At 39.9% G+C, this 20,022-nt stretch overlaps 1 protein-coding gene across 1 annotated transcript in view; it reads left to right on the top strand.

Moving 5' to 3' along the window:
* The window catches only part of SLC6A5 (solute carrier family 6 member 5), a 33,055-nt gene extending 13,964 nt beyond the window's left edge, over positions 1-19,091 (top strand). Inside the window, exons 10-16 of the mRNA XM_074885145.1 lie at positions 1,378-1,502; positions 6,035-6,147; positions 6,424-6,555; positions 7,606-7,705; positions 13,358-13,458; positions 16,459-16,626; positions 18,936-19,091. Coding sequence (XP_074741246.1) covers positions 1,378-1,502; positions 6,035-6,147; positions 6,424-6,555; positions 7,606-7,705; positions 13,358-13,458; positions 16,459-16,626; positions 18,936-19,091 — 895 coding nt within the window. The remainder of the gene's footprint in view (positions 1-1,377; positions 1,503-6,034; positions 6,148-6,423; positions 6,556-7,605; positions 7,706-13,357; positions 13,459-16,458; positions 16,627-18,935) is intronic.
* The last annotated feature ends 931 nt before the right edge of the window (positions 19,092-20,022 follow it).

Genomic DNA, 20,022 nt, shown 5'->3' with positions numbered 1-20,022 from the left:
AATGGCAGAAGCAGCATGCTATCTTTCTGCTTTAATTTAGCAATATTTTGTGGAGTTTGGAAAATGTTAATGAAAATTTTGAAAGAAATATGTGGTAATGAAGTATAAAAATCTTACAGGTCTAATACTAAATACATGTTTTACCTATGTTAGAGGGGGCTATGGGAGACTGAAGCAGAAATAATTAGAAAAGCTTAGTTACTTCTAATCTTTTAAATTTTACAACACATCTTGAATACTGAAATGAAGCATGACTATTTTCTCTTTCAGTTTTTATATTCATTACATTCTAATACTGCAGATAAAATTGTAGTTTTCAGTTACATATTAATTTTAAACATCATTAAATAATCTATAATTGCAGTAAATTTACATAAATTCACTTCATAATGGATACCTAAAATATTTTACTTAAAACTTATCTGGGTTTTGGAAGAAAATTAACACATGATGATTCCAAACAGAATATTGCAATTTTTTTTCTGTACACCTGAAGAATTAACATGATCATTCCTGTTAAGAGATGGTCTCTTAGAGATTCCAGAAGTTTGCCAGATCAGTGAGGTTCTTGACAGCTTTTCAGGTTGTATTTCATTCTGTTCCTAATGAATAGCAGTAGGAATAAGCAATTCTAGCCAACGTAAAAATACCCAGCAAAACAACATTTAAAGTGAGTGACTTGTTTATTCCTAAATTGTAGTAGTTTTAGGGGAAGACTTCTGGATGCACATATTGTGAAAAAAAATAAAAATCCCATCAAGAATGTAATAATTATGGATGGGGATCATGGGGGCTGGTTTCCTGTCAAGTCACATGTACTTACCCAGTATAGTATGACACTCAGGTATGGATTTCTTGAGATTCTCTTAACAACAACAATGGAAAATTGTACCAGGGAATTCTCTATGGATGGGCAGGCATTTCAGTGAGTGCTGCAAGGTGCAGAAAGCTTAACCCTGTGTATAAATACAAGAAAGATACAGGACAAAAATCATCTTACCTGGACGGTGGTGGTTAGTCCATATGTAATAGAGTGAGCAGATTGCCACATCAGACAAAGAGCAAAACACTGTGTTACAAATCACTGCTGCTTTCTTCAGAGAGGCCAAGAGCAGAAGTGCTCATCCTCCTGCATGACCTGTGGCTTCCTATATGGCATGTGGGTGATGGGAACTTGCACAGCTGATTACTGGTGGTGGTGTGAAGACTTCTGTTATCTCTGATCAGCACCAAGCATACCTGATACCTGTAAAAGTGTACCTTCACCAGTTCCCACAGGATGTGTGTGCTCATGAGAGAGACTCCTGAAACGTGTACAAAACCTTCCCTTGCACATATTGTAACAAGGTGACATGGCTTCTTGTTTTTTCTTTTCAGGGACACACTGATAGTCACATGTACCAACAGTGCCACAAGTATATTTGCAGGCTTTGTGATCTTCTCAGTTATTGGCTTCATGGCAAATGAGCTCAAAGTGAATATTGAAGCTGTGGCAGACCAAGGTAGGGCATGCTGCCATTTCACTACTTAGGCACCTGGTGGCACCTTCAGCTCTATTATTAATGATGACATTGACATTGGAAGTGGGAATAATGACTTCAAACTGGAGTGGATTAGTAGACCACTTGTAGGCATTTCTGTACAAAAGAAAGTACACTGGGAAGTCGAGATATTACTTGCTGCCTCCTTATCACTTGTTTGGTAAGAGAAAGTAGCAAGCTGAGACTCATTTCAAATCTTGATGTAAATGACTGATGGGGGGGTAGGATGAGATGTCTCCCTCACATAGGCTAAGCGATCACCAGCCTTCTCATTTTTCTCTGCTGCTGCCTTGTCAGGTCCTCCAAGGTAAAAGTTGCTCCTGATGGTGGGAATATTGAATGAGAGGAGGGTGGGCTTCATGATGTAGGGAGTAGAAGAAATACGGTGAGAAGTATTGAGCTTCTGAACTGTGGGGAGCAAGGAGCTGCCTCCATGAGGAAGTAAAAAAAATTTCAGAGAACAGGTTAGAAGATCTTGGTTAGTGAAGTGAGATGGTTACAAACGGGGATCTGAAATTCTTAATTGTTTAAGCTGGATGTGAGTGACAAGAGTGTGACTATAATAACTTGTAGTAACTGTAATAACTTGTATACGTATTTACGATTGTCCCACCAGAGCTGTTTCTGTGAGCACATGGGGTGTTAAGTGTATTGTATTAGCTTTCAGCACAGATAGAGTCATTTTGAAGCACTGAAGGGAAGTAATTAATAGCTTCTCCATGAGCCATGGGGATAGTTCCCAATGTTATCCCTGCCAACCCACAATAACATGGAGCAAGAGGAGGCTCTGAATGGGAGAAGGACAGAAGAGTTCAAAAAGTGAATATCGCATACTCCTGGTTTCTATACACGATGTGTCTCACTGTCTGCGTTAATGTGAAGACACTAACCCACTAACCTTTTTTCTGACGGGTTTGTTGTGTTGGATAAATTAAGTGCCGCAAAGTGCTACATGTAGCCTAAGATACCTGACTGACTGAGCATCATGAAATTGTAGCAGTTAGTTGACAACAGGGGATAGAAATTAAGACAACCTTCCATAGTTTCTGTACGGTAATATTCACAGGTCATTCTGGATAAATTAGGTATGAAGGTTAATCTGCATTTAACAATGTTGTGGGAGCTAAATGGAAAGCAGACTGCATGAGCTGGGGACACAGAAATCCTGTAGTTGTAGGAACAAGAAATAGTGAAGCAGATGAAGCATTCTGTATTTTTTTCTCGAAAAATACCTATTCTTGAAACTCTAATGATTCTAATAATTTATTAGAAACCAGCTACTACTGGTTAAAGGAGCAGAGGAAAAAGATCTTGCTGCTGGTTAAGAAATAGGAAGTTTCCTTTTGCTTGTTCCTACTCTGTAAACTGAAACATGGATAATCCCACAGAATTTGCAGTACTTCTGACCTCAGAGATGCAAATAAAGGTGCTGGGTCACGTTCAGTTTCTGTAGCTCCTTTGGTTGGTACATGGCAGCCCAGACGTTGAGGTGAGGAGAAGCTTGTGAGCCACAGTTCAGTCACAGGGCGTTAGTTAGTCTGGGACTTGTACCAGTTGACCCGTGGTGGGATGGGCTGCTAACCGGGCTGCAGATTCAGCTGGAGGGTCTGAGAAGAGAATTTCATGGGATAGTCAGCTGGCAAACTCTTTCCTGATAGCAAGTAGTAGGAGAAACTGAACTTGCAAGCTAATGTAATGTCAATTCAATCTTCAGTGTCTTGTCTCTCCTTTTTGGTCTGCCAGCCAGCTAAGTGCGAACAAAAATGTTTTATTCTCATCCCCATTTCCTGGCTGGATTAGACCATTGTGTTTGGAAAACTCCATGTGAAGCCAGGTGTTTTAGGAGTTTCTATTAGTCTTTTTATTTTAGACCTTTACCTCCATCCTAAAACAATAAAAAAAAAAAAACCCAACCCCAAAATCTAAACCACACTGCGCTCACCAAAATTATTTGTAAGGAGTTAGAGTCAAAGAATCTGTGCTTGAGTGAAGCTGCAGTGGAAGCTCTGAAGGGATGGACAGAGTGGGGATGGAGTGACATAGCTCTTAGGGCCGGAGGAGGAAACGTTTGGTTCAGCTGGTTCATCTCCCTGGAGATGGCACAACATGGAGCACAGTGGACGGCAATCTCTTTTCTGTGCAGTGCTTGTTGGTGGCCTTTGAGTGAGCGACTGGTCCCAGGCTGGGGCTCTCTGTTCCCAGCTGTTTCAGCAGCTGGTCCAGGGGGTGTGAAAAGAGCTGTCACGAGACAATCTTATTGTAGGGCTGTCAGTGCGTTTGTAAGAGCCCTTTAGGCCGTTTAAAAGTATTTCATGAGGGTGAGGTTTCACTGCTCTCTGTGATGGAGGAAACAAAATTTAGTCATGTAATAGGAGACAACTGTAGAGTAGAGAGAGAGTGAAGATTAGGGATAATAGCAGACTGAGTTAGCACATTGAATTAACAGAATTAAAAAGCAGACTCAGCAAGTGGGGAAAAGAGCCAGCCCTTGTCCCTGCCTACCTTTTTTTTTCCTAAAGTTGTATTTCTTTTTGTAGTGAAGGAGAACACAGCCAAAATGATGATGAAACACAATCTCCTCCCTTCAAGTTTTCAAAAACTTGAATGAAATGGTTAATGGAAATAGGAAGGGATTTTTTTCTTTTTTCTTATTTTAGGAGTGGTGGAAAAAAAAAATTAGTCTGAAATACATTCCCCCCCCCCCCCGCCTTAGAATCTTCCTTTCAGGAAAAAATAATATACTTGATGAACAAATAAAACACCTTTCATGGATGGAGAGACAGGACAATCTATTTTCATTCTGCTTTCTCAGTTTGATTAAGCACATACTGCAGCTGAAAAAATTTTAGTAATTTAAAATGAAAGTTCAAGGTCATTTGACTTTTTTTGTTTCAACACATATAAAACCTTTGGAGTTTTCCTGGCTTTAATAGCCCTTTAGGAAGAGTTCATATCCCCTGAAATCTCTGAAGATGGAGAGGATGGGAACCAGTCTCCCTGTGACTGTTTACCTGTGCTTGGATGCTCCCTGACATGTGATGTCTTGGAGAGTTATGAGGGGCCAAGATGGAGAGATGTGCACTTTCATATTCTATAACTAAACTTTTCCTAAAAGTTTGATTAATGGGAGCTCCTTATTCTGAGACTTAATTAAACTTCTACATGCCGGAAGCTAGTGCAAACAGAGCCTTTATCTCTAATAGGCAAGAAGATATCTTTAATCAAGAGATGAAAGAACATGTTCATGCATACATAGTAGTTCTACATGCACCTTTCTATTCCAAAAAGCCATTTTTCTGCAGCACATTTTGAAGGCAGCAACAAGGCAGCAACACCTGTACATGTACAGTGTTATTTTTTTTACCGCATTGTTAACTCTCTTTTTTTTTTTTTTTGTTCAGAAGGAAGTGCAAATATTCCACAAGTTGCCCGTGGAGATTATTTCACATGCTGCTAAAACTGTGTGTTTTTTCTCAATATGTGAGACAGCAACAGTTCTCTGTTGAACAGAAACAGCACGGGGAGCTGTAGGAAATGGGATCCAATAATCCAGATAAGAAATGTCCAGGACAGAGTGAGTTTGGAGCCCCTTCTTGTGCCATGAGTCATGGGATCGGCACAACTTGGCTCTCATTTGTATCTCCTGACAGGAAACATCCTTCAGATCATTTAAGATGGGCACTCCTTTAGCTGGGATAAATAGAGAAGAAGTGCCATCTACTGTAATGCTACCACCACACTCCTGTAGCCTTTTCTCCTAGGCATATCTAAGCATATTTGTAAAAATATTTTTTCTTTATGGTCAGTAAAATTTATAGCCCAGGATATCAAACCAACAACGAAAGGAAAACTCCTAGTTAAGGCTTTAAAAGACCTTATCTCCTTACTTTTCCTGCTGTGCATTATTCCAGAATTTCTCATGGATTTTTTAGATTCATGGTAGTTATTACCTTGTGTCTGGAATCAGCTCTGTGCATTTGTTATGTTCTGTCCTGCTCATTTGACTGTGTACTGATGAGTTAAAAAAGAGTATTTTCTTTTCTTTTCATCCCTGTAGTACCCAGGGGTGGTTGATTGCTATGTTGATCATCCACTGATGAGGTGAGCTGAGCTGCTAATTGGCAGGGACAGTGGTAGGAATGTGGTCGCAGAGCAGGAAAGAAACATAGCTGCAGTACATGATTTTTGTTTATCTTTCCTATTTGGATCAGTATGTTAGTACACTGCTTAAATATGTATTCTGCAGCTTGGAAAGTAGGAGCGTATGAGTGTTTGGAAACTTACAGCCAAAATAGTAATTAATCATGAGAGGCTAAAGGGTTAAATCTTTCTGTAAATAGGAGAGACTGAATCAGATCTTTTTCACTTTTATCAAGCAAAATAATATTGTATTAGACTTTGAAACATGACTCTTCACATCTCCCTCTTTTCCATTCAGTCAACAATGTTAATGCGACACAAGATATCACAGCCTTTATTTTTCTCATTTCTAGGTCCTGGAATTGCTTTCGTGGTTTACCCAGAAGCCTTAACTAGGCTTCCCCTCTCTCCCTTCTGGGCTATAATATTCTTTTTGATGCTTCTGACACTTGGATTGGACACTATGGTAAATTGCTTTGTTTCCTATTCCTTTCCTCTTGCTTTTCCTATTTATTTGTTTGGAAGACCATGAGATTACTTGCTATTTTCCATGTGGTCAGTGAACACATTCCAAAAAGAGGAATGAAGTAAGGCCATCAATGCTGAAATCATTTGGGTGAAGCTTTGGCGTTGACGTCTGAGCGTTTAAGACTTAGAACTCAAAATAGTCTCTCATGTTCCATTATATCCAGTTCAACCACTTTGTGTACACTGAAATGACTCCTTTTATTTTGTCTTTCAGTTTGCCACTATTGAGACTATAGTGACCTCTGTTTCGGATGAGTTCCCCAAGTACTTACGTACGCACAAGGCACTGTTCACTCTTGGGTGCTGCATCTCCTTTTTCATCATGGGATTTCCTATGATCACTCAGGTAATAATATTGGCTTTGAGAGTCACTCTCTGTCCCCAATCCCCCTCTGGTGGCCGTTCTCCTCCTGCACAAGTTGCAAAAGATTAAGCTGAATTCTGCCGCATGTGCAAAAACATCAGGTGAGTCTGAAAGCCTTTTTTTTTTTTTTTTTTTTAATGGCTGCTCTGAGCGAGATATATTTAAAAGACTTTGCTGTTCAAAGTTTGTTTTGCTTTGCTTCTAAAATTTATCCCTAGCCAAACATCTCCAGAGTATTTATGTAAGTTAGCTATTCATTAAAAAAATTTTAGAAGTTTTAATATCATATAAACATGCAGACCAGTTTTGGGTGCCTTCCTTCATGGATTAGATACATACTAATAGTCTTGGCAAACTGTGAAGTCAATAATGAAATTCTCATCTACCCTTGACAGTCTTCAGCATCTTTTGTCCAGTAATTTCTCCAGCTTTATAAACTATCAGCAATTTCAAGAGGAGGTGCAGAAAATCTATTCTGCTATTTTATTCATCTTTTTCCCCCCACCTCATCACCTACCAGCCCAACTTTGCTGTTCCAAAGCCTAGGATGGATTCAGTCCTTCCTTCACTTGAATTATGCCGCTTAACCTCTGCCCTGAAGCTGGGGTGTTATATCCTTTCCAAAGAGATGAACTGGACTCACAGTATTCCTGGTTTCAATGGTGATTTTGCCTTTGACGTAGTACTAAGTGTCTAGAGACGCTGCTGGTGGAAAGTCTGGTTGCAGTTCAGTTGTTAATCTGAAAGGACTGAGACCCATGTTGTCCCCAGCTGTGTTACCAGACTCAGGGGTACCCTCTGCTTTTTTCTTGTTGGATTTGATAATTCAGTCAGCCAGAAGGAAGAAACTATAGTGCAGTGTGAGCCTGTGTCCGGTTGGTGTTGGGATGCTTATTTGGGATAGAGAGTCCCGGGTCCTGGCCCTGTCCGTTTTGCCTACCTTAGCGTCAGTTAGAGTTGTGACACATATGAAGAGAGACACTAGCTATATGCCACAAGTAATGGTTCTTTTATCTTTTTTTTTTTCTTTAGGGTGGAATGTATATGTTACAGCTTGTGGACACTTACGCAGCTTCTTATTCTCTTGTCATCATTGCCATCTTTGAGCTCGTTGGAGTTTCCTATATATATGGTAAGAAAAAATACTGTTATTGGACAGCCTATGCCAAAGTAATATTTAAGCATATGGTGAAGTAGCTGGTAATGTGAAATTCTTAATGAAAGGAGTAACACTTTTTTTTTTTTTTTTTTTTCCAAATAAAAAGCCTCAGAATTCCCTTATTTTGAATGGAAACATAATGGGACTTCATTAATATAGGATTCCTTTAAATACATGTATTCAAAAGACTTTCATATAATCTAATGTCCTTTTCCCACCAATAGCTTAAAGCCAGTGCTTAGAGATAAGCATAAGAATAGACCAAGCATTCAGTGCTTCAGTGACACTTCTCCAGGGAGTCTTTCACACTCCAACAGTTTTACCGTTAGAGACTTCCCGAACTAGAAGTGATATCTTTGCATTTAACAACTTTGGAGGGATTTATTTTCCATGCCTACATCCAGCCTTTCCTTTAGCCCATCTGTCTGTAACACAGAATCAAGACTGCAGCTGCTCGGACTGATTAATTCTGTACAGTGGCATCACCAGTTATATCGATCCATGTTGATGTATGTTAAGTTATGAGGAAGATCCTCAGCTAGTATAAAGCAGTGCAATTGCCTTGATGCTACTGTAGCTACATCAGTTGACACCAGCTGGTGATTTGCTCCCAAACTTGTCCAGTGCTTTCAGATTGATTCTTGGAAATGTGTGATCTCAGATGGTTGTGGTAAGAAATGTGAAGATCTCCCTACATAACACATGATTAATTTATGTCTGGAATGTTGTGATGCCGCTTAAGACTTGCATTCAAATGCAAAGGAAGAGCTGAATCTCAGTGTTAAAGATGACAAAGATAAGGCTGTTTTTGCTGTTGCTATGGACAGGAATTAATTATATATTTTGTATCAGATCGACATAAACAATCCCAGCATGTTCTATTGAAGGTGCATATATAGCAGCATGGTCTTAGGCTCTGGGCCTGTGCACTGTATCTGTGTTGTGGGGTCCATTCTGTAATATAAATGCATTAAAAAATTGTACTTGTCATTCAAAGCATGCAGAAGTTGTTGCTCTTGCTTGAGAAATTAATGTTATAGACAGGACAGGGAATCAGCCCTTCCTTGTTTTTTCTAATTTAATGGAATTACAGAAGTGTATTTTATCTCCACTGACATCCAATCCAGTGAGCAGGTCTGAGTGGTTTTAAGCTAAGTGACCTAGTGAGGAAACATTACAGAATACAATAGAAAAAGTCAACAGACTGAGAGAAAATTTGATTTAGACTGATTGTGTTTTGGTTGATCAAAATGCTTGTTGAATTTTATGTAAGTATTTTAATGACAGTTGGTTTGGAAGTGTAATCTTTGTGAGTGAAATGATACTGGTAACTGCTATCAGCTTTACATTGAACCAGTCTTCTCAAAGGACCTGAGTGTAATGCTTTGAGATATCTCCTGAAGCAGAGAGATGGGTTTTGGGGGTTAATTAGCAGAACTCCTTGTTTGAAAATCAATGCTGGCAAGTTGTGCCATTGCTCTGCCTTCGGTTTTATGAAGACACGCAAGGTTTGCCCATTCCCTCGCCCCAGTTACCACCAGGTTTAACATTTACCTGTTCCTGTGGAAACACCACTGGGTGTGTGTCATCTGAGTCATTAACATCTGGTTATTGAACTGAGCAATTTCCCAGCTTTCCTAAAACCATTGCAATTCCATAAGAGATGGTGAGTGGGAATGCTCAAGGAGAGTATAAGGGTTTGTTGTTTTCATTTCTTTCCCCTTCTTCCTCCTCATGTGTTTGCTGAGAGCGTGCCTGACCAACGCAGTGCTAAAGCACTAGATGTCGTCACTCTTCCTGGCCAGCAGTATCTACAGCATCACCTGGTCTGTGTCCAAAGGATTGCCCGCTTTAAAGCCATTGCCATCAGTGCACAAAATAAAAACTCCTTGCCTAGAATATTTTTAAATAACCCCCAAACTACTTAAATCAGTAGAATTTCTTTGTTCTGTATGTTTTTAAGTAAGGATGAAGGTAAATAGGGAGCAAATACTGGCTCTGTTCCTCCTCTGAACACTGTGTGGCAGAAGCACTACAAACCTGCCTTTATGGAACCACATTTTATTAGGCTTGGAAGCAAAATTGCTCTGGCTAGTGCCTGCTTTGCCCAACAAATTCAGTATCCCTTAAAACACTATCTTTTATGAAAAACATAAAATAATACAGAAATAGCACTGCAAGGGAAAGACTTGAATAGAGGAGAACTTTTTTTTTTTTTAGTTTAATGTAATCAGACTTGGAAAAGATCTGCCGATTACAAATCATTCTTTCCATGCTTTCTATACCAACTGATTGTTAATCAACAGATGTTAGTAAAGCCTTTGATATAAACTGTTTCAAAGTTATTCCCTGGAATCAAACTTTTACTAGACTAAAGAGCTTCTACTCTTTTACACAAAAAGGAAAGTTTTACTTTGCAATCATTATCTGCTTGACTAATGTCTCATAGCTGCTTCTACTGCATTAAAGCTGCTTTTCTAAGGACTGTTCATAGGAACACAGCTTGTATATTTGTGTTTTGCATGTTGTAAATACAAGCAAAGCTGCTGCTCTTGTTATATTCCTTCAAGCAGTGCTTAAAATTGGCATAATATATTTTCAAGCTCTGACAACTGCTGTTTTACACTCCACTGACACCTTTCTCTGTGTACTTGTACTCTTCATAGGAAGCAGGTAGACACAATCGTGGCAGGTGCTTTTATGATGAAATAAATCTGTCTTTAGTTCTTGTTACATGTTCTGCTTGCTGAGCTTGTTGAGATTTTTAAATTAAAAAGAGGCACACTTGGTTATTCCCTTGCAATCACTTATTTTCCAGTAGAGTCAGTGCTACATAATCCAGTCAAATGCTGTTTTTTATTTCACAGGCTGGTATAGTTGTTTATTCTCCAGTTGTTTAGATTATGATGCATGATTGGTAAAGGATAGCTTAGAGCTGCGGGTATTAATTTAATCATCAGCATAATTCCCACCATTGCATTTTGTAATGTGAAGCTAAATACAAAGATCCTTGTGCTTGAGTGAAACACTGCTGGAAACTGAAAATGCATGACCTTAACTTTGTTCGTGCTCCTTCTAGATCTGTTTTTGACAGTCTGTTGTTGTGAAGGTTCGTTGTCAGAGTGAGTGGTAACTGCTGCAGTGTGTCTGTAGAAAGCGTTAGTAATTTTGAACATTTTACCTGGAGCAGAATATTGCAGTAGTTGTCTGTCTAGGTTTGCATTCTTCTTTTTAATGGATTTTATATCTGCAGCGCTTATGAATACATCATCCTACTTTAGAGAGTGGAAATTGAGATATGGAATATTGTGTATTGTTTATTTCTCAAAGTTATTCAGCACTGATCTGAGAGGGAGACCAGGTATACTAAGATTTAATCATCATTCTGTTAACTAAAGCATCCTTCACATTTTCCCGTGGAACCTGACAAACCTATTTTCAGTCTTTCACTGGGAAAGAGATGAGTGCTGTGCAATCCCTGTATCTGTTTACACGCATTTGACTCCTGAACTGCTAATATTTAAAAGTGCCTTAAACTGTGAATATCTACTGACAATTCCAAGAAGGAAGTAATTTTTTTAATTGGAGTTTCAAATAAATCTATGCTGATTTGCATGAAGCTTGCATGAATTTTGGAGACAGAAGCCCCTGGTAACTACCCAGTTAGGTATACCTCCCTTGCAGCAGCAAGTGTGGCTGAAGTAGAGACACTTGGATGAGCTTTAAACTTTGTGGAACGACTCTTCAGCCCATACCTTGTGCTGCTGCAACTAGTGTCAAACTAGTTGTGTTCCCACCACAGCACGCTGCAGGGATGACCGCTGTGTGAGCATCTCCCACGTAGCTCATTGCAGATGCTGCGCTGAACTGTAAGAAGCACAGAGACAAATCATTCAGCTGCAGCAAAGATCTCCTTTCAGGTAACCCTGGGGGGATCCAGGTATACAAAACTCTATTACAAAATGGAGAAGCACACCATGAGTCCGACAGGTGCTGAAGTATGGTGATTCCAGGGGTCGTAAAAATTACATGTGTTTTACAGAGAAAAGAAGAGGCTTTCTGAAGAAAAGCATTTGCTGTAGACAGTGGAAAAGAGGAAAAAAAGGGAGAGAAGTTACAGATACAGAAAAAAATGAGATATCTGGGTCCCCTTGGGTTAGGTTTCTAAGCTTACATCCTCTGCAGGTTGTACGTTCCCCCCCCCCAGTTTTTGCAATACCATCATCTTGTTTGATTTATTTTTCTTCTCTATTTCTTATCATAACACAGCTTTTTAGCTTTTCTCTGACATGCTATCTGCCTGAACTGGCTTACTCTGTGCTCGCCCTCTGTGCCAGACCTTTAGGGCTGCTCGAGCACCTGACAGCCGTGCTTTCTTGGAGGTGCATCAGAAGAGACTGAATATTGAGCCGTTGCTTTTTTACCTCCTTAATTCTTGAAACAGTGAGATGGATATATTTCTTTCTCCTTGATATCAACATAAAGACTTCAAAATTAGGTGGATCAAGCCTGGGGATTATCCTTTCTTATATTCAGCAGCTGCAGTGGCTGGCTACAAGGGCAATAAGAACATAAGGCAGTTTATTGCTTTTGTTCCAAGTATTTCTTCCCTTACTCAGTGACTTCTCTCCAATATTTAAGCTCCATCCCTGTCCCCACATCATAAAAGTTAGACTAAATGCTGTAGAATAATGCTTTATAAAATTTAAATGACAGAGACCATCACCTGCTTTATTAGATAAAATTGTCCCAAACTGGAAATGTTTGTGTGACGGAGAAGCTCATCCTTGGACCCCAGACATCCCTCTTCTTAACATTGTTAGCAAAGCTGGAACACATTTCAATTTTGTTTTGATTACTTCTGGATAAATTACTAATGGCTATACTGAGTAGGGGCCACATACCCAAACAGCTCTGCAGAACAAGGCTGGAAAGCAGACGGGTGCTTATCAGACAGGCAGGAGCTGCTGGGCCAACACACCTTTCCCAGCTGCATGGCATGGTGGCTGAAACACCATTTTCCAATCTTGTGTGTTTTATTAACTCAAGTAACTTTATCGATGCAATCAATACAATAATCTGAAGAATTACTATGTCAGTCGATCTGTTTGTTCAAACAACGTTGAATATAATTTAAAATATTTACAGGTGCTCTCTAATAATTCTAAGTATTGCTTACACATCAAATGAAAAATAACAGCACGTTATCAGTTTCAATGCTGAGTGATACAGTTGTACCCCAGTCACGTAGCGGGCACAGAGAAGCTCAGATGTTGTTGATGCTGAAACAGTTATACAGATATTAATAAGGCTTATCTTCACAGTGAAATGTAACAAGTATACACACAATTGCAGCTAACCAGTACATACTATTCCTGTTTTAACCTGAAACATACTGCACACTTAATCTCTATGTAAAAACTCAATTTTTCTTTAATCCTTAGGAAGTAAATATTTTATTAGGCTGGTTCCCACCACTGTGTGGTTAGATCCTCCACGGAAGTTTTCAACCAACGAGTCAGAGTTTGGTTTTGTATTTAGACTCAAGGGAGGTCACAAGAGCTGTGTGGCAAATTGCGGCTGGTTCCTTTCACACCTAATTGCATTTACGTTTGTTATTTACAGGATTGCAAAGGTTTTGTGAAGATATAGAAATGATGATTGGATTCCAGCCGAGTAAATTCTGGAGAGTCTGTTGGGCATTTGTGACCCCAACTATTTTAACAGTAAGCAAAGTTTTTTGAATGTCTTTTCCAAAGAGTTTTGTTGTTTCTTCATCATTTGTGATGTTTCTGAATGGCAGTAGTTAGATCTTGGATGCAGTTACCTAGACACTTGTGTGTGCACATGTGTGTATAGCAGATGAGACAGCATAAATGGGCATTTTGGGTAGAGAGGGTCAGTGGCATGGTGGGTCTCCACATGCTGCTGTGGCAGCTTTTCCCTGGCTGTGCAGAATGCTGGTATGGCACACAGCTGCACAGCAGCTTTTTTGATTATTCTATGTGTGTGTGTGTATGTAAAATATATGTATGTATATACACACGTAGAGAAGGGGAGGAAATTACATGGTCCTCCTGTCTGTTCTCAGGCTGAGCTAGGGAGAACCGTGTTACTGCGTCATAAACTCATCTGAAACACATGCTTTGGAAAGGCTTCCGCGGGAATTTGAGTGGCAAAAGATTTAGCTGCAAAGATGGAGATATTTTGCAAAAATCGATATAGTTATGTTCTCCCTAACAAATATAAACCCCTTCAGTGTCTCTAAAAAAAAAGGGGAAAAAAGGGTGAAGAAAAAAAGGGGGGGAAAAAAAAAAGGGGAAAAAAGGGGGAGAAAAAAAAAAAAGGGGGCTGGAGGCCCCGAGGCAGCGAACGGCTGCTCGCCACTGCGCACCCGGACAAGCCCGGCGTGGGGTGAGGGCCCCCCACGGTGCCCCCGGCTGCGCGCGGCGCTGCCCCGGCCGCCCCGGCAGGTGGCGCTGTGCGACAGCGGCTGCGGTGCGGGGGGCGGGGGGGGGCCGGGCACCTGCCTGGCTGTTTAAATAAATCATGAGGGTTTTAACTTTAGACGAGGGTTGTGTTTTATTTATTTTTGCCGGGTTTTTTCTCTTTTAAAATAATTTTTTAAAAATTTTTATTTCCACCCCAAAACCTGGATTGATTCATTAATTCAAATTAATATTTGATTTAATCTAGAAGATGGCATGTTCTCAATTTTACCATCGCTACGTATGTTATTTCAAGTCCAAGAGCCAAAATATAATAACTATATCCACATTTATCTAGCTTTCTAATATACTGTTTCCTTTACATTTTAGCCAGCCTACAGATACAGTCCTTAATTGCATATCATGTTTTGGCATTAGAATGAAATGATTCTTTTAGCCATTTCAAAAGCCTTCATCTTGATAAGGCAGTAGAAGACAACTGAGCCTTCTTTCACCAGTGTTTTACGTTTGAGAGAACATTCTTTGGCCTGAAATTCCTCAGGCCTAGACCACAAGTGTGGCAAGATTATCGGTATTTGTGTAGGGTTTTAAAAACTCACGATTTCACAGCAGTGCTAAATAGTTCCTACAAATATTCATAGATTTTTAGGTACCAGATGAGAAAAGATACTAGAGTTTCTGAAAAGACATGTATTTTGAAACAGTAAGTGTGGTGTCAGCTGGGGGAGGTGAAGAAGCAAAACGGTGACTCTACAGTCCTCTGCAGTCATTTCTTCCAGAGAAGTTTTATTTTGGTTTATGCACAGGGAAGCTCCTATTTTTGCTGTTCTTCAGCACAGTGTAAACATGGGTAAATCTTTTTATTTCTTGGGGAAAAAACCCAAAGGCCTCTGCATAAGGTTAGTAACTTTCTGGTATTGTTAATTCAGGAAAGAGGGAATTTTCTTCTAAGAACTGAACGAGGTTTAGTTTTTGCAGACAGGATGCATGTGTGAAGGGACTAGTGAGTTTTGGTGAGCTCAACAAAACCCTGAGTTGCGAGGAAAAGAAATTTTCTACAATGAGAACAATTTGTCCAACAGGCATAATGAAGATATTCTACTTTCCTGCATAGATTTTCTTTACTGGTTGTCTTCACTGAAATATAGTGTTGCTGTGCATGAAAACCAGGGAGATCTCTCTTACCTATCGGTGGCAACCATTGTTTGATTGTAGGTATAGCTTGCAAATACTTTTTTAAAAGTTTGAAGACATAGCTCAGTTTAATCTACATTATTAGGGTAACATAAATGGCAATATATTTCTTCTCGTGAGGGCCTTGTTAAAAATAAAGTTGTGTGCATGTGTTTTTATGTCTTTTTTTTTTTTTTCTTTCTTATTTCAATGGCTGTTTTCAAGATGCTGCCTTAGACCTGTTGTTATGCTTCTGAAGGGAATTGTAAGGCTTTTCTGCAAATTGCCTGGTTCCTTTACTGATCAGACTTGCACTCTTAGCTACTGCCAGTAATCATAACCAGGGAATAGGAAATGTTGTTGTCTCTTAAGGAGAGCAAATTTGGAAAGCAAACGAGGTCAGTTCAAACTTGCATATTCTGTGGTTGTTCCCTCCAAATGTAATATTTAGTGAATTATGGTGAGAAATATATTGACACTGATCAGTCATAATTCAATTTTTATGCAATGGAAACAGACACAGCAAAACCAAGCAATATATTCTTTCCTATTATTGCCCCCGTAAAGCTAATATTGGATACATTTGGATAGTCTAATATTAGACTTTCAATTACTCCACATCTCTGGAAATAAAACCGATGATTTTTATACGTGCCTTCACCTAGTTATACTGCTATAAATCTTCTGTGTGCAATTATTGCGAGCACAGGCATTTCCCAAAAGTTACTGAATTATGCACAAATGTAAGCAGATGTATTGCTATTCATACAGTAAGTGAAATGGAGTAACTTAGCATAATCACATTAGGTAAAACTGCCAATAGACCATGTAATAAAGCATGTTACTCTAGGGGCAAGATTCTAATTTCAATTCTTCTGACATAAATACAGTGATTTTTGTGGGATTTTGCAAGATTTCCATGAAACTCATTAGACTCAGACTCTGACCTGTTTATTACAGCTTGTGGCAGCACCCTTCCTTACGTGTATGTACTTTTATCTGTGTTCCATATACGCCAACTCCGGGCGGGGATACCTATCATTTGTTGCGTAACGGGCTTGTTTTGCTTATTCAAACACATTTGTTTTCCTTCCTTTTTTCCAGTTTATCCTTTGCTTCAGTTTTTACCAGTGGGAACCAATGACTTATGGAGCTTACCACTATCCAGGCTGGTCCATGGTGCTTGGATGGCTGATGCTGGCCTGCTCAGTTATCTGGATCCCAGTTATGTTTGTGATAAAAATGCATCTAGCCCCAGGCAAATTTATTGAGGTAATTCTTCTGTCTTTTTGCTGCTTAAAAATATGGTTGCAGGAGACTGTCTGTTTTATTTTACATTGATTTTTGCGATATTGAACATATAATAGTGCTAGGATTACTTTCTGGTAAGCTAGTTATTGTGTTGCAAAGAGATACTCAGTTGATTTAAAATGCAGACCTCCTATTCCCTGTTCCTCAACAAAATGCTCCTAAACTGTTAAGTGATTGCTTTTATGAGAACTAGAAGGTGTTACGAATTTAATGAGCCTCGGTATGGCGTTACTGAGAGAAAGTTGTTCTAGCTTTGCTGGTCTTTTTGCAAAATCAGCTTGTAGACGTAGGAAGCTTCAGCTGCGGGTGTCCATCGTGTCGCAGCGAGCGCAGCAGCCACTGCTAGGAGATGTCAGTCAGGAGTTGCCTGTTTGCAAAGTGCGAGATGGTCGGGTACCCGAGTCATCCGGGATGTGCTCCAGGAGGTTGTGCCATGTGATGAAGTTCAGGAATAAGACGTATGAAAAGACCTCATGTTCTACAGCTCACTCATTATAAAACTTAGCTGGCAATCTTTTTTTTTTTCCCCCCCTCTTCTTCAACTCTTTATTTTTCTTGAATAAGCTCATCCTCCCTGGCACCTGGGCTTAAAAAAATTCCAGGTGGCACTTTATTTTTATGCTGCTTTTTTTGTATTTTGCAAATCAGATTCCTGCCGCTTTCCCCCGCCACTCCAGAAACGTGGCAGTCCCCTTCTGCTCCCTGTCTCTGTGCTCTGGCCCTGCCTGCCACCCCGACTGCCACCACTGCCGCTCCCCGGCTGTTCCCGTCCTGCTGGCTCCTCAGTTCCTTGCAGGACTGGGTACAGCGACGTCTTTCTCATGTCAGCATTTCATCCCTTCGTTGCCTTCACCTTGCCTTCTGAAGAAGTTCAGTGCTCTTATTTTGGGCCTCTGAGGCTTTCTCAGTTCTGCCCTCTCGTCACTGCACACTGCTTGTACTGCTGCCTCCTCGCGATAAGGAACAGACACTCGCCTCCCCTTTCCATAGCCGCTTTTGCAGTTCAGCTCTCCCGCAAAACCCATGGGGGATGTTATGTGCCTCAAAAATGAAAAGGAGAGAAGATGTACTAAAATAGAATAATCTTTTTGGTCTCTCAATATGTCACACTACATATGCCTAAGGGAAAAGACCATGCTTTTCTGCTTCATGTAGAGCAAAGGAGTTTAATATTAAGTGATGGGACACCCTAGGGAGAGCATCCAAGTACACGGTTGGCACTAGGCAACGAGGCCACTTGTCTAAAGGGCCATTCAGCCCTTGTGTAGCGCATGTTGGAGTGCACAGGTCAGGAGACAACTGCTTTACTGGAAATGAGCTATTGTGAAATTAGGCTTATTTGTTCATCGTCTCCAAAGTTTCTCTCATGGAGACAAATTGTTCTGTTTCAAATCTTCTAACTTATGTGTGTAGTACTGGCATGTATATTGTGGCAAAAATAGGGTGCTCTCCTTGCTGTCACTCTAGTAGTGCACCCAAAGAAATGCCAAAAAGTTGGATCTGTTTTGAAGGGGCTTTTGCTGAAGCTATTTCAGCTGTAGCCCGGTATTTCCCGAATACAGAGTCTGCTGCATAAAATTATTATGGTTGATTTGGGAGGTAAGAGTTGCAAACTGGTAATTAAGCAGAGATTAAAATAACTGATATAGAGGTCTGATTCACTTTATTAGGTAATAAACATATAATTGTTCCCTCTTAAGTCATCGGAAATATGTTTTCTTTCCTTTTTATCTGTAAATGCGCCAATCAAATTATATATTCAATAAAGAAATCAGCAGAAAGATTAGAAGATTTTTGTTGCTTGCTAGGTTAACATTTTCCTCTTTCTTTTTTCCTGCAGACAGAAATGAAACATTTTGTCATCTCAAAATTAAAATCTTTGTTCATTCATAACAATGTACTTCTTTTTGGTCATTTGTATACTTTTGGGAAATATGCTAAACAGAAATCCAATTATTTTAACACAGTTACCCACTGCTTAGACCACTGGGCTAAGTAATTGTGCACGTGTCCTTCAGTAAGTGAGCCTTGCAATCTGTAGCAGTGGTTCTGAGCTCCCCTCATATGATGCGGGGGAAAAAGTATAATTAAAATCTCGGCACTTTATCCTCTATTAATCTTGCAAACTTTGTGCAAAACAAACACTGAGCAGTGGAGCATTGCAGGCCCATCATCAATAATCTTAAATGAGCCTATCCTCATTTCTTCTGCATTGTAATTCTGCTCCGTAACTTCAAATGAGACTCTCTTTTCTCTCCCCCACATTGCAGCGACTCAAGTTGGTGTGCTCTCCACAGCCTGACTGGGGTCCATTTTTGGCCAAGCACCGCGGTGAACGTTACATGAATATGATTGATCCACTGGGAACCTCTTCCCTGGGACTTAAACTGCCAGTGAAGGATATAGAACTGGGGACCCAATGTTAATAATTATTACATGGGTGGCAATAACATTGCCAGCCTTTTCTGATATTTTTTTTCCATTTTGTTTCCCCACTGTTTCTTCCTTTCTTTTCCGCAGTGCCTGGAAGTGGTTGCTTAGGGAAGTAGGACTTACTGCTGCATGCCATAGGGAAGACCTAGCTAGACCACTTCCAGGCGTAGGTGATGCCCATGACGTGTTCTGTACCTGGTGAAATAGCAAAAGCATATTGTGAAACAGGTGACATATCAGGTTTTGTCAGGTGATGCAAGAATGAATGAAACACAATGGAAAAATCTTTTAAGGAAATTAAGTGCAGAATTTGACCCATTTCCCACAAGCATCCTTGTAACAGGCAGCTATGATGGGACTAGGATTTTGTTACCGGTGTAATCAAAGGGAAGTTCAGCCCTCAGATTGGACGGAAGCGAGCAAAGGAGAGGATCTCCTGTAGTCCTGGTATAAATCCAGCATAAGGCTCTTGCAGTTAGCGGGGTCACTTTGTCTACACTGACAGCAGATCTTGCCCCCTTGTGTCTGCACACTTTTTTTATGAGTATGAATTATACTATGAGGACTTGTTATCTAAACGAGCAGAGACCCTTTAAACAGCACACCAGGAAGCGATATGTGAGATCAGAACAGAAACACGATAATCCATTTGATCTTTTCAAGTAGAAAAAAATAAAAGCAAGATTTAAAGAACTAATCATGTGAGACTGGGACTAAACTGCATTTGAGTCTAGAAGTGGTTTGGAAATGGTGCCAGACTGAGGTGTATGGGCATCACTGTTTAAAGCACTGTCATGTTTTTTTTGATAATTTGATTTCTGTCATTTAAATTAAAAATGCCTCAGTTATAGGAAGTGTCTGAAACCTTGCTCCACACTGAGTGCAACTGTGGTTTTACTCACTTCACTCCAATACTCTGAACAT

This window comes from Strix uralensis, chromosome 15 (genome assembly GCF_047716275.1).
Source record: "Strix uralensis isolate ZFMK-TIS-50842 chromosome 15, bStrUra1, whole genome shotgun sequence".
NCBI lineage: Eukaryota > Metazoa > Chordata > Aves > Strigiformes > Strigidae > Strix > Strix uralensis.
Note: the sequence above shows the minus strand (reverse complement) of the source record. Positions and strands in the feature narration are given on the sequence as shown.